Consider the following 14,788-nt stretch of genomic DNA (forward strand, 5'->3'; position numbering starts at 1 on the left):
ACAATTGATGTTTATGTATATCTGTTTAGTAGAACCACTGGATTGGCGTAAGGCCAATGTGGTGCCAATATTTAAAAGAGGATCAAACTCTTTACCAAGTAATTATAGACCTGTTAGTTTAACATCTATAGGTGGAAAGATACTGGAGAGTTTAATAAAAGACCACATAGATGAGTTCTTGGTGGAAAAAAATATTTTAAGCAACAGACAGCATGGATTCATGAAAGACAGATGTTGTCAAACAAATCTGATTTCTTTTTATGAGGAGGTGAGCAAAACCTTGGACAGAGGGGTGGCGGTGCACTTGGTATACTTGGACAGAGTGGTGGCTGTGGACGTGGAACACTTGGACAGAGGGGTGGCTGTGGACGTGGTATACTTGGACAGAGGGGTGGCGGTGGACGTGGTATACTTGGACAGAGGGGTGGCGGTGGACGTGGTATACTTGGACAGAGGGGTGGCGGTGGACGTGGTATACTTGGACAGAGGGGTGGCGGTGGACGTGGTATACTTGGACAGAGGGGTGGCGGTGGACGTGGTATACTTGGACAGAGGGGTGGCGGTGGACGTGGTATACTTGGACAGAGGGGTGGCGGTGGACGTGGTATACTTGGACAGAGGGGTGGCGGTGGACGTGGTATACTTGGACAGAGGGGGGGCGGTGGACGTGGTATACTTGGACAGAGGGGTGGTGGTGGATGTGGTATACTTGGACAGAGGGGTGGTGGTGGACGTGGTATACTTGGACAGAGGGGTGGCGGTGGACGTGGTATACTTGGACAGAGGGGGGGCGGTGGACGTGGTATACTTGGATTTAGCTAAAGCATTTGACACAGTTCCCCACACACGGCTAATGTGTAAAGTAAAGTCTACATGCTTTGAAAAATCTGTATGTAAATGGATAGGAAACTGGCTAAAAGATTGTATTCAGAGAGTAGTGGTTAATGTTTCATATTCTGAATGGTCTGGGGTCATCAGTGGTGTACCCCAAGGTTCAGTGTTGGGACCCTTACTTTTTAATATGTTTATAAACAATATAGGGTCTGAGATTATAGATCCCATTTCAGTCTTAGCAGATGACACCAAGCTGTGCAGTGGAATAACGTCCTTACAGGATGTCTCCAACTTACAAGCCGACCTCAATGCACTGTTTAATTGGGAAACTATGTGGCAAATGAGGTTTAATGTTGATAAATGTAAGGTTCTGCACTTGGGGGCTAAGAATATGCATGCATCATACATACTGGGGGGGTACAACTGGGGGAATCAATGGTGGAGAAGGATCTGGGGGTTCTGGTAGATCACAAGCTTAATAATGGCATGCAATGCCAAGCTGCGGGTTCTAAAGAGAGCAAAATCCTCTCTTGTATTAAAAGAGGTATAGACTCCAGAGAGAGAGATATAATTTCCCCCGGTACAAATCATTAGTAACACCTCATCTGGAATATGCAGTTCAGTTTTGGGCACCAATTCACAAAAAGAACATTGGGGAACTGGAGAAAGTACAGAGAAGGACAACCAAACTGATAAGAGGCATGGAGGAGATCAGCTATGAGGAAAGGTTAGATGAACTGAGAAGAGAAGACTAAGGGGGGATATGATCACCATGTATAATACATAAGGGGGGGATATGATCACCATGTATAATACATAAGGGGGGGGATATGATCACCATGTATAATACATAAGGGGGGGGATATGATCACCATGTATAATACATAAGGGGGGATATGATCACATAAGGGGGGGGATATGATCACCATGTATAATACATAAGGGGGGATATGATCACCATGTATAATACATAAGGGGGGATATGATCTCCATGTATAATACATAAGGGGGGATATGATCTCCATGTATAATACATAAGGGGGGATATGATCTCCATGTATAATACATAAGGGGGGATATGATCACCATGTAGAATACATAAGGGGGGATATGATCTCCATGTATAATACATAAGGGGGGATATGATCACCATGTATAATACATAAGGGGGGATATGATCACCATGTATAATACATAAGGGGGGGATATGATCACCATGTATAATACATAAGGGGGGATATGATCTCCATGTATAATACATAAGGGGGGATATGATCACCATGTATAATACATAAGGGGGGATATGATCACCATGTATAATACATAAGGGGGGATATGATCACCATGTATAATACATAAGGGGGGATATTATCTCCATGTATAATACATAAGGGGGGGATATGATCTCCATGTATAATACATAAGGGGAGATATGATCTCCATGTATAATACATAAGGGGGGATATGATCTCCATGTATAATACATAAGGGGGGGGGGATATGATCACCATGTATAATACATAAGGGGGGGATATGATCACCATGTATAATACATAAGGGGGGGTATATGATCACCATGTATAATACATAAGGGGGGTATGATCACCATGCATAATACATAAGGAGGGATATGATCTCCATGTATAATACATAAGGGGGGATATGATCAACATGTATAATACATAATGGGGGATATGATCACCATGTATAATACATAAGGGGGGATATGATCTCCATGTATAATACATAAGGGGGGATATGATCACCATGCATAATACATAAGGGGGGATATGATCACCATGCATAATACATAAGGGGGGATATGATCTCCATGTATAATACATAAGGGGGATATGATCTCCATGTATAATACATAAGGGGGGATATGATCTCCATGTATAATACATAAGGGGGGATATGATCACCATGTAGAATACATAAGGGGGGATATGATCTCCATGTATAATACATAAGGGGGGATATGATCACCATGTATAATACATAAGGGGGGGATATGATCACCATGTATAATACATAAGGGGGGGATATGATCACCATGTATAATACATAAGGGGGGATATGATCTCCATGTATAATACATAAGGGGGGATATGATCACCATGTATAATACATAAGGGGGGATATGATCACCATGTATAATACATAAGGGGGGATATTATCTCCATGTATAATACATAAGGGGGGATATGATCTCCATGTATAATACATAACGGGAGATATGATCTCCATGTATAATACATAAGGGGGGATATGATCTCCATGTATAATACATAAGGGGGGGGGGAGATATGATCACCATGTATAATACATAAGGGGGGGATATGATCACCATGTATAATACATAAGGGGGGGTATATGATCACCATGTATAATACATAAGGGGGGTATGATCATCATGCATAATACATAAGGAGGGATATGATCTCCATGTATAATACATAAGGGGGATATGATCTCCATGTATAATACATAAGGGGGGATATGATCTCCATGTATAATACATAAGGGGGGATATGATCACCATGTATAATACATAAGGGGGGATATGATCACCATGTATAATACATAAGGGGGGATATGATCACCATGTATAATACATAAGGGGGATATGATCACCATGTATAATACATAAGGGGGGATATGATCTCCATGTATAATACATAAGGGGGATATGATCTCCATGTATAATACATAAGGGGGATATGATCTCCATGTATAATACATAAGGGGGGATATGATCTCCATGTATAATACATAAGGGGGGATATGATCACCATGTATAATACATAAGGGGGGATATGATCACCATGTATAATACATAAGGGGGGATATGATCACCATGTATAATACATAAGGGGGGATATGATCTCCATGTATAATACATAAGGGGGATATGATCACCATGTATAATACATAAGGGGGATATGATCTCCATGTATAATACATAAGGGGGGATATGATCTCCATGTATAATACATAAGGGGGGATATGATCACCATGTATAATACATAAGGGGGGATATGATCACCATGTATAATACATAAGGGGGATATGATCTCCATGTATAATACATAAGGGGGGATATGATCTCCATGTATAATACATAAGAGGGGATATGATCACCATGTATAATACATAAGGGGGGATATGATCTCCATGTATAAATACATCAGTGGTCCATATAGTGAACTCGGTGTAGAGCTATTCACCCTGAGGTCATCACAGAGGACAAGGGGGCACGCTTTACGCCTGGAGGAAAAGAGATTTAATCTCCAAACACGGAAAGGTTTCTTCACAGTAAGAGCTATGAAAATGTGGAACAGACTCCCTCAAGAGTTGGTTCTGGCCAGCTCAGTGGATTGCTTTAAAAAAGATCTGGATTCTTTCTTGGATACACAGAATATAACTGGATACTAACAAAGTTGATCCAGGGAATATCCGATTGCCTCTCGGGAGATCAGGAAGGAATATTTTTCCCTGCAGGAGCAAATTGGATCATGCTTTGCTGGGCTTTTTGCCTTCCTCTGGATCAACTGTGGGTAGAGGATTATAAATTTTTTTTTTTGGTCGAACTGGATGGACTTTTGTCTTTTTTCAGCCAGACTAACTATGTAAGAACAAAATTTGGCCCATGTTGTTTCTAATGTCTGTGACATATGACTGATATGAGGGCAGATGAAATTTCAACTGGGTCACTTTAATGCCCATATCTCCTTATTCCACAACTGATAATTGAGTGAAAATAAACCAATACATACTCCTTGGTGTCTGTTGTTGGTTGGGCTGTGAAGTCTTGTGTTTGCTCTACAGTTTTTGAGGTGGGTTCAGATGTGCCTTCTCCGGGGCTGAAAATCTCATGGATTTGCAGAGTACTGTCTGCAGAGTTACCACAGTGTTGAGAAGAAACGAGAACCTAAGGAACCCAAAACACAAACAAGGGAAAATTAGTAAAATGTTAATACATGCATTATATTTGTTTCAGTATTATGTCACTGTGTAAAAGGTTACTGCACACTTTCAACAGAACAAACTCTCTTGCAGTTACAGGGATGAGACAAACCATTTAACATCGACAGGGGCTCTTACAATGATCAGCATTTATTTCTGTAAAACTTTTATCCCAAAAGAAAACAAATGTTTGCAGTAACTGCTTAGAAAGCATTAGCTGGAGTTCAGATTCAATTTGTTAGTGTATCTAAATCTGCTAGTCCCCTCCCCCAAGGCTGACAATGCTGCTGTCCAAAGGCGCTCCCCCTGTGCTCCCTTATCCAGAGAGGGGGCGTCCTAATACAGGAGGTGTGTTACTGGCCAGATCAACAGGTGAAAACAGAGGGGAAAAGCGCAAAAAAGAAAACTAATGCAGCCACAAATCTAATAAATGGTAATTTGCAATATATTACATTTTTGGTTTAAGGTTTAATACTGCTTTAGGAAAGTGCTGAGTAAGCTCCAAACAGGTTTGTCAAAGCTTACACTGGACTACGGACATCCTCCCTGATCCCAGGTGACAGTGCTGGACCAATCAAGAAGCATCTAGTGCTGACACATGGGAGAGGGGGTGAGCGTATGCTCACACATACCTGGAAGTTACAAGGTATTTTAGGTCACTCCCGGCAGGTAAATGCTGCTGGGGTGGAGGTTGGAGTTGCCAGTTGTTTGGTGTGGTTGGTGGATGCACAGAATGGTTCTCACATAATGACACGCGATGCCCATTCAATCCAGTAGCACTTTGAGTCCAGGCCAGCATGATGATGCACCCACCGGGTAGTTCAGAGGAAGTGGCCTGGATGACAATGGCTGCCTCAGAGGACAACTATTGGCTGAGAATTTCTGTGCCCTTCTTAGGCCAGCACTAGGTTTCAAGTGACTACTGCAGGTTTTTTCTTTTTCTTAAATTAGGCCATTCAATTAAAAGAAAAATATTTAGATAGGCAAATTAGTCACAGCGTCAGTTAAACTCTGAACCCCCAGGTGAAACACGTTAGTTTGCCAGAATAAAATGAGATCCAGCAAACTGAACAAATCACCCAGTGACACCTTGAAATCTCTATAAAAGAACCCTACACCCCAAAACTAAACTGAATTTCACTAAAAGATTCAGCTTAAAGTGATTGGAAATCCTTTTTTTTTTTCTCAAAATAATAATCATGTCATACTTACCTGCTCTGTGTAATGGTTTTGCACAGAGCAGTCCCCATCCTCCTCTTCTCGGGTCCCCTGCTGGCTCCTCCCCCCATGCCAAGTGCCCACAATAGAAAACCTCTTGATATGGGGGCACTCGTGCATGCTTGCTCCCAAGAGCCCTGCTTTGTGTCCATAAGACACAGAAAGTAGGGCCCGGCCCGGCTCCCTCATCACTGGCTGTGACTGACAGCAGCCTCCCGCTGCTGTATCAGAGCCAATTAGGAGGGAGAGAGCCGAGAGCCTCGTGCACATCGCTGGATGGAGATTGGGCTCATGTATTTAGGGGGGCTGAGGGGGAAGCTGCATGCAGAAGGCTTAAGCTACATTTACACAAGCCTACCCTGACCATCGGCCGCGGGAAAATGCGATTTTCCCACGTTTTGCATCTTCCCGTGGCCGGCGGTCAAAACGTTCCTACCCTGAATGCGATTCCTCTGCGTTCAGGAGAGGGACGTTTAGGGCTCATGTACACTGCAGTTGCTAAACTGACATTCAGGAGCTGTTCAGCGTTTTTTTCAGCAGCCCCTGAACTCTCCCAAATGTTTTCCTATGTGTCCATGTACACATCGTCGTCTACAGTTGTTTACAGGCAGTTGAGTTTACAGTTGTTTTTTTGAACGCACCAAACTTGTGTCCAGGAGCAGATTTTACCAGCGTTTCAAACGCTTGTAAATGCGGTTAACCGCATTTATAAGTGTTTGTGTTTAGAAGCGTTTTTTAACTGTTCCATATCCAGATGCTGTCCAGAGCCTTTTTTCATCATCAGAAATGCATGCAAAGCGTTTTCCATGTGTTCAAATGGACCCGGTACACCAGCGCAGTCAGTTCCAGGTTTTGCGTGAAGGATAAAATGGTAGAATGTGCCGCATTATACTCATGATGGGATCCATAGTGAATACAACCAGAAAAGACAGGTAATCTCAACACATACTGCTCTCTCTGCTTCTGCTCTTTCTATTTCTCTCAAAATGTCTGAAATAGTAAATTTGTTACTGTTTTTCAGTGCATTCTGAGTATTTAGGATGGTCTTCTGAGGTTATCTTTTAAAAACGCTTCTAAACGCAAACGTGGCTAAACTGACGTTTTTTAACCTACGTTTTCCAGCAGTCAGTTTCCATTGTTCAGAAGAGTTTTCCAAACGCCCCATGTACATGAGCCCTTAGCCTCACCTAACCGCGGCAGCTGCTATACTCTGCTAAAAGCCTAAGTGTACATGGACACATAGGCTTTTATGGAGTGGAGTTTAGGAGCTTTGGCAAAAAAAATTCCAAAAGCTCCTAAACTCAAGTTTAGCATCTGCTCGTGTACATGAGCCCTTACTTGCTGCATCCTTTAGTAAGGCATAAACCTTCCACCTTTACAACCACTTGTAAACCCTTATTTTTTCTTTGTTAACCACTTCCAGTCCGGACACTTTTACCCCCTTCCTGTCCATGCCAATTTTCAGCTTTCAGCGATATCACACTTTGAATGACAATTGCACGGTCATGCAACACTGTACCCATATGAATTTTTTAGCATTTTTTTGAGACAGATAAAGCTTTATTTTGGTAATATTTACTCACCACTGGGATTTTTATTTTTTTTTTGCTATGTAAATGAAAAAGTCCAAAAATTTTGAAAATCTTATAAAATTTTGCAAATAAATATTTCATCATAAATCTTGGCCAAAATGTATTCCATTATCTCTTTAGTAAAAAGAAAAAAAAAAAAAACCCCAAATTAGTTTATAACCAAAAATTTTCATTTTTAAACTTTTTTTTCTTACATTTTTAATTTTTTTTTTTAATTATTATTTATGTTTTTTTGTTTTTTTTTTTTTAATGTCACCCTAGCAGTACAGTGTCACCTGTACTACTTGTGGGGGGTGATGATTTTTTTTTAAATTTTTTTTTTTTACACTGATTGCTTTTATACCCATAAAGGCTGTAAATGCAATAATTTCTCCTTCTCTCTGACTGCATTCTTGCAGCCATTGAGAACTACTGTGTGAGCTGTGATTGGTCACAGCTTGTCACATGGTACAAGGCTGTTGTGAATAGCCTTGTACCACGTGACCTTGGTGATCATTCACAGATTTCACACGTAGTAAGCAATGATGTCAGGAAGTGACATCTTGCTTACTACTCTGCATGTGATCACTGATTGGCCAATCAGTGATCACATGATCGGGACCTCGCACAGAGGTCCCATACGACGATCGGTGTTCCACTGTGTCCCGAGGACACAGCGGGCACTGGATCGCGGTGCTGCACACTCCCAGGGAGCGCGCACAAGCAAGGGGTGGGGAGGCCGTTTATAAACGGCCACCCGACCCTGCACTGCCACCGTCCGGCTGTTTACATACAATGGCCGGACAGGAGGTGGTTAAATAATAAACATGCTATACTTACCTGCACCGTGTAAGGGTTTTGCACAGAGCAGCCCCCATCCTCCTCTTCTTGGGACCCCTGCCAATGCTCCTAGCTTCTTCCCTCCATCCACTGCCCACCATAGCAAACCGCTTGCTATGGGGCACTTGTGCGGGTTCACACACAGAACGCAGCTCGGACCCGTCCCCTGCTTCCTCTTTACTGGCTGTGATTGACAATGGCTCCCATCTTTGAGCCCATGGGGAGAGAGAGCAGAGAAAGCCTCTGCTCTCGGGCACCGTACTGGATCGAGGTCGGGCTTAGGTAAGTATAAGAGGGTGGCTGCACTCAGAATATTTTTTACTTTAAAGAATAATTAAAAGGCAAAACTTTTATATTTAGTTTTGGATAGTGGACAGGGATTAGAGCTCGTCAGTTTTTATTGCTGTCTGTGTTCCCGTTAGGGAGATTCGTCCTCTCTATTTGTCCTGTTTACCATTATTATTGAAAGTGTAAGTAAAGAAAATCTCAGATTTTGCGTCATCCCCAGAAAAGTAACAGAGGGCGAATCTTCCAACAGGGACAGGGACACTAGTTCTGGTGACCTCAGGGTCCCCAGTGAATTGCCTTAATTTGCGGGGATTTCCTCTCACTTCCTGTTTTGGCTATGGGACAGGAAGTTAAGGGAAACCTCTGCAATGCGGCACAGGGGGCAAATAAAAATTCCGATGGGTTATAACCCTCCCTTACTCTATCCAAAATGAAAAAAAAGTTTTGCCTATAATTGATTTAAAGCAGAGCTCCATTAAGGATTGGCACCTTTGGGGAGGGGGTAGCCGAATTTGACAGGTACCCGCTCCCACTTCCGCTGCGATCGACTAGGTGATCGGAAACGGAAGTTGTCTAACCCCCCCCCCCCCCATCCCCCCCTACCTCCCCATAGTCTTTTGGTATACGTGACAGGTCCCAGAAGACTACGGGGCCATTCACAAAGAGCAGCGCTTCTCGCGCATGCACAGTAGGCACCCGGCTGTGAAGCCGCAAGCTGTCACAGCTGGGTGCCGGCGTCAGGGAGAGAAGACGGCCGGTGAAACCAATGGTGGTGAGGACAACTCGGGACCGAGGGACAGGTAAGTGGCTGTATTTTAAAAGTCAGCAGCTACAGTTTTTGTAGCTGCTGACTTTTATTTTTTTTTTTTCAGGTGGAACTCTGCTTTAAAGTAACAAAAAAAAAAAAACCTTCAGCCTTTAGAACCACTTTAAAACTCTCCCATGCTGCTGTTAGTCAGCCCACACCAAGGCAGCTCACCACCCTGAACCGGGGCAAACTGGGTCCTGTGCTCACGGCACCCTAGTAGAGGAAACACTGATCCAGTCTTCCATATTTGCACATCATTATCTAATATCAGCCTTCTCAGTTTTAAAAACAAGACAAAATTACTCACAAGTTACATCTGAAAGTTCTAAACATCTACGTATTTGATTAAATGGAGTTCTATAAAAACAGGGAAATACGATATAAGGACGATATTTGCTTAGCACTTTTCTTATTATGATCATTGCAAATTTCTCACCTCTTCCTCCACACCCTCAGGAAACTGCAAAACATTCCGACTGCACTTCGGAGGAGGAGCAGACGTGGACTCCAGCGTCAGCTGTCTGAAAATAATAACAAAATAACAAAATGATGCATAGAGTACAGAAAAGTGAGCGGGGTAGGAGTCTGTCAATGTAAGGGGTCCCTTCTCCAATGATCATCAATGTAAGGGGTCCCTTCTCCAATGATCATCAATGTAAAGGGGCCCCTTCTCCATTGATGATCAATGTAAAGGAGTCCCTTCTCCAATGACCATCAATGTAAGGGTTCCCTTCTCTACTGATCATCAATGTTAGGGGCTCCTTCTCTAACGATCATCAAAGTAAGGGGTCCCTTCTCCAATGATCATCAATGTAAAGGGGTCCCTTCTCCAATGATCATCAATGTAAAGGGGCTCCTTCTCCAATGATCAATGTAAGGGGTCCCTTCTCCAATGATTATCAAAGTAAGGGGTCCCCCTTCTTCAATGATCATCAATGTAAAGGGGCCCCTTCTCTAATGATCATCAATGTAAAGGGGCCCCTTCTCCAATTATCAAGGTAAAGGGGTCCCTTCTCCAATGATCATCAATGTAAAGGGGCCCCTTCTCATATTATCAATGTAAAGGGGTTCCTTCTCCAATGATCAAAGTAAGGGGGTGCCTTCTCTACTGATCATCTATGTTAGGGGCTTCTTCTCCAATGATTATCAAAGTAAGGGGTCCCCTCTCCAATGATCATCAATGTAAAGGGGTCCCTTCTCTAATGATCAATGTAAGAGGGTCCCTTCTCCAATAATCAATGTAAAGGGGTCCTTTCTCCAATTATCAATGTAAAGGGGTCCCCTCTCCAATGATCAATGTAAAGGGGTCCCTTTTCCAATGATCAATGTAAAGGGGTCCCTTCTCCAATGATCATCAATGTAAGAGGTCCCTTCTCCAATGATCATCAATGTAGAGGGGTCCCTTCTCTAATGATCAAAGTAAGGGGTCCCTTCTCCAATGATCATCAAAGCAAGGGGCCCCTTCTCCAATGATCATCAATGTAAAGGGGTCCCTTCTCCAATGATCAATGTAAAGGGGTCCCTTCTCTAAAGATCATCAATGTAAGGGGCCCCTTCTCTAATGATCATCAATGTAAGGGGTCCCTTCTCAAATGATCATCAAAGTAAGGGGCCCCTTCTCCAATGGTCATCAAAGTAAGGGGTCCCTTCTCTAATGATCATCAATGTAAAGGGGTCCCTTCTCCAATGATCATCAATGTAAAGGGGTTCCTTCTCCAATGATCATCAATGTAAGGGGTTCCTTTCTCCTATGACCTTTAAAGTAAGGGGTCCCTTCTCTACTGATCATCAAAGTAAGGGGGTTGCCTCTTTACTGATTACCAAGTTGACTTGAGAACCCTTCTGCACTTGGCCATCACTTTTCTACTCATTATTCATTCTGATTTTTTTTGCACATAAAAGACTGAAACTCAGGATGATGTTGGGAACCCTTCTGCACTTCAACCATGGATTGCATTGTTTTCAATGTATTATCTACGATCAACAAAACAGATGACATAATAATTGTGGGTCCAGTTTAATGTCATTGGTTATTGTTGCAGCACAGATAGAGAACAAGTTGTCTAGTGTACAAATGTTGGTAAATACAAGATTTTTAGAGCAATCTCTCTGAACAAGGGTTCTGTGGAACCTTAGGGTGTCTCCTGGGGTCCCTAGGACATTGATCAGTGACAGATTGACCTCAAGCCTAAAGGAGCCTGCATTGTTCTGACACCAATGCCTCTTGGCAAAGCGAGAGCCATGGGACAAATAACTGACCCTAAAGACTCCTGATGACCAATGTAAGGGGTCGCCTTTTTACTAATTACCAAGGTGACGGGGGGGTCCTTTGCCCCTCCGCCACAAAAGGTGACGGGGGGGTCCTTTGCCCCTCCGCCACAAAAGGTGACGGGGGGGTCCTTTGCCCCTCCGCCACAAAAGGTGACGTGGGGGTCCTTTGCCCCTCCGCCACAAAAGGTGACGGGGGTCCTTTGCCCCTCCGCCACAAAAGGTGACGGGGGGGTCCTTTGCCCCTCCGCCACAAAAGGTGACGGGGGTCCTTTGCCCCTCCGCCACAAAAGGTGACGGGGGTCCTTTGCCCCTCCGCCACAAAAGGTGATGGGGGGGTCCTTTGCCCCTCCGCCACAAAAGGTGACGTGGGGGTCCTTTGCCCCTCCGCCACAATAGGTGACGGGGGCCCTCCGCCACAATAGGTGACGAGGGCCCTCCGCCACAATAGGTGACGGGGGCCCTCCGCCACAATAGGTGACGGGGGCCCTCCGCCACAAAAGGTGACGGGAGCCCTCCACCACAATAGGTGACGGGGGCCCTCCACCTCAAAAGGTGACGGGGGCCCTCCACCTCAAAAGGTGACGGGGGCCCTCCGCCTCAAAAGGTGACGGGGGTCCTCTGCCGCTCGACCACAAAAGGTGATGGGGGTCCTCCGCCGCTCGACCACAAAAAGTGACGGGGGTCCTCCGCCGCTCGACTACAAAAGGTGACGGGGGTCCTCCGCCGCTCGACTACAAAAGGTGACGGGGGTCCTCCGCCGCTCGACTACAAAAGGTGACGGGGGTCCTCCGCCGCTCGACTACAAAAGGAGACGGAGGTCCTCCGCCGCTCGACTACAAAAGGAGACGGAGGTCCTCCGCCACTCGATCACAAAGGTGATGGGGGCCCTTCACCACTCGACCACAAAGGTGACGGGGGCCCTACACCACTCGACCACAAAGGTGATGGGGGCCCTTCACCACTCGACCACCAGGGTGAAAGAGTTCCTTTCTCACTTCGACTACCCAAGTAAGGTGGTCCTTCTCTTCTAACCACCAATGTAAAAGGGCCCTTCTCCACTGACCACCACTGTAAATGGACCCATTGGTGGTCAAGGGAGAAGGGCCCTTCATCATTTACCAATAATGTAAAGGGATCCTTCACCATTGACAACTAAGGTAAGAAACACATCTCCACTGACCACCAAGGTAAAGGGGTCCTTTACAGTCTATCAATGTAAGGGGGCTCTTCTCCACAGACCACCAATGTAAAGGGACACTACAATCCCAACCACAACACCACCTGCCTGGAGTTTGCATGTTCTCCCTGTGCCTGCGTGGGTTTCCTCCGGGTACTCCGGTTTCCTCCCACACTCAGACATGTTGGTAGGCTAATTGGATCCTGTCTAAATTGTCCCTAGTATGTGTATGTATGAATGTGAGTTAGGGACCTTAGATTGTACGCCTCTTGAGGGTGAGGGACTGATGTGAATGTACAATATATATATGTAAAGCACTGCATAAACTGACAATGCTATATAAGTACCTGGAATAAAAAAAATTACTTAGCCACTGGTGTTCATAATTACTGAAAATAACTCTATTGTAAGGAAAGGGGGTGATTTCTATTACATTTTCTGCTTTGGGTGTCAAAAATAACAGTCAGAAAATTATTATTATTTCTACAACTTACTCATCATAATGATTTTTACCAGGGGTTCCCAAATAATTTAATGAATTCCTCCTTGGTAAAAAGTTTCGAGAAAGGCTGTATTAGAGGGCTTCCCAACTAGGGTCCTCCCTACGAAGCAAGGTAACGATGTGAGGTTTTCTGTACCAGCACAGGAGACACATTCATTTATTCACCATTATAAAAATCCTCAAACCAAAGACTGCTGATCGGTTCTTCAACACAGAACCAAGGATCAGGCTTTAATCCGTGTAATCCTCTATCACGTCAGGCTTTATGATGTTAGCACAATGTAGAAATCAGTAGTATATAAATACCTTTTTCTTTTTGGTGCCACTACAATGTTTCCTCTCATTAGGCTCAAAATGAACTGAAGTATCTAAAAGAAAAACAAAACAAAAATATGAATTGCTGAAGAAGTAGCGGGTAGGGATTTCATACAATGCCCCATCCTGAAAGCACCAGGTGTTTGGAGTTGTAAGAGAGAGGTGGGGAAGCACTTTGACTGTGAGTCAGGAGAGGGCCTTTAAGAGGCAGAGTCAATTTATTACTGCAAAGGTCTAAGAAACGCAAAGTTTCAAAACACACTAAAGTGAATTTTAGGGCAAACAAATGCAATAAATTACCCAAACGTTTGGTAAAATATAAGAGTTGAGGCTGCACTGAGTAAATAGATACCAAACATGTCAAACCCTAAATTTGTGTGCGTCCATGAAATGGTGACAAACTGCGGTACCCTATATTTTCTATAGGTGACACTTCAAAAGCCCCCTATAGGTCATTAGTTTAGCATTACGGAGGAGGTCTGGTGCTAGGATTACTGCTCTCACTCCAGCATACGCAGACTTATGTAATGCGTATCGCTATCAACGGTTTCACTCATAGATGCCCTCGGCGTGTGCGTTTACATTCGTACATGCGTTTATGTGGGGTAGAGGGAGGGGTCTTATGTACTTGGCTTTAACTTTATTTTTTTGCAATGTGCTGATTTTTAGGTGACAGATTCTCTTTAATGAGATCATGTCTCCTCTGGGATCCACTGAATGTATTTAAATGCAGATCTCATTGCAATACATTTCTCCCCGGCTATTCTAGCGACAGGTGACCCAGAAATGACGGCATACAGATCGCTTTCCAGGTCACAGCAAGAAGGGGAGGAGAGTGCCACTGCTCTCCTTTCTTCCCTTCAGCCGCCATATTGGCCCCTGGTCCACATACGGACAAACGGAGCCTGGATTACATGGCAGGGGCATGCACATGGGGGGTTGGGGAGTGCTACCAGGGGTGTGTGGAAGCAAACAGGCAGTAGCGCAGACACCTG

The 14,788-nt window shown here is 44.2% G+C and overlaps 1 protein-coding gene across 3 annotated transcripts in view; it reads right to left on the reverse strand.

Moving 5' to 3' along the window:
• Nucleotides 1–14,788, reverse strand: part of LOC149463402 (heat shock factor protein 3-like) — a 112,174-nt gene that overhangs the window by 41,065 nt on the left and 56,321 nt on the right. For all 3 annotated transcript variants that reach the window (XR_016312403.1, XM_089674895.1, XM_089674896.1), the window contains exons 6-8: nucleotides 13,785–13,846; nucleotides 9,965–10,049; nucleotides 4,614–4,768 (exon numbers count right to left, since the gene is read on the reverse strand). Coding sequence is in view for 2 of the 3 variants with exons in the window: in XM_089674895.1 (XP_089531021.1) it covers nucleotides 4,614–4,768; nucleotides 9,965–10,049; nucleotides 13,785–13,846 (302 nt within the window). In the remaining variant the exon portion in view is untranslated. The remainder of the gene's footprint in view (nucleotides 1–4,613; nucleotides 4,769–9,964; nucleotides 10,050–13,784; nucleotides 13,847–14,788) is intronic.

This window comes from Staurois parvus, unplaced genomic scaffold (assembly GCF_062004578.1).
Source record: "Staurois parvus isolate SC_StPar_1 unplaced genomic scaffold, SC_StPar_1.0 ptg000154l, whole genome shotgun sequence".
Taxonomy (NCBI): domain Eukaryota; kingdom Metazoa; phylum Chordata; class Amphibia; order Anura; family Ranidae; genus Staurois; species Staurois parvus.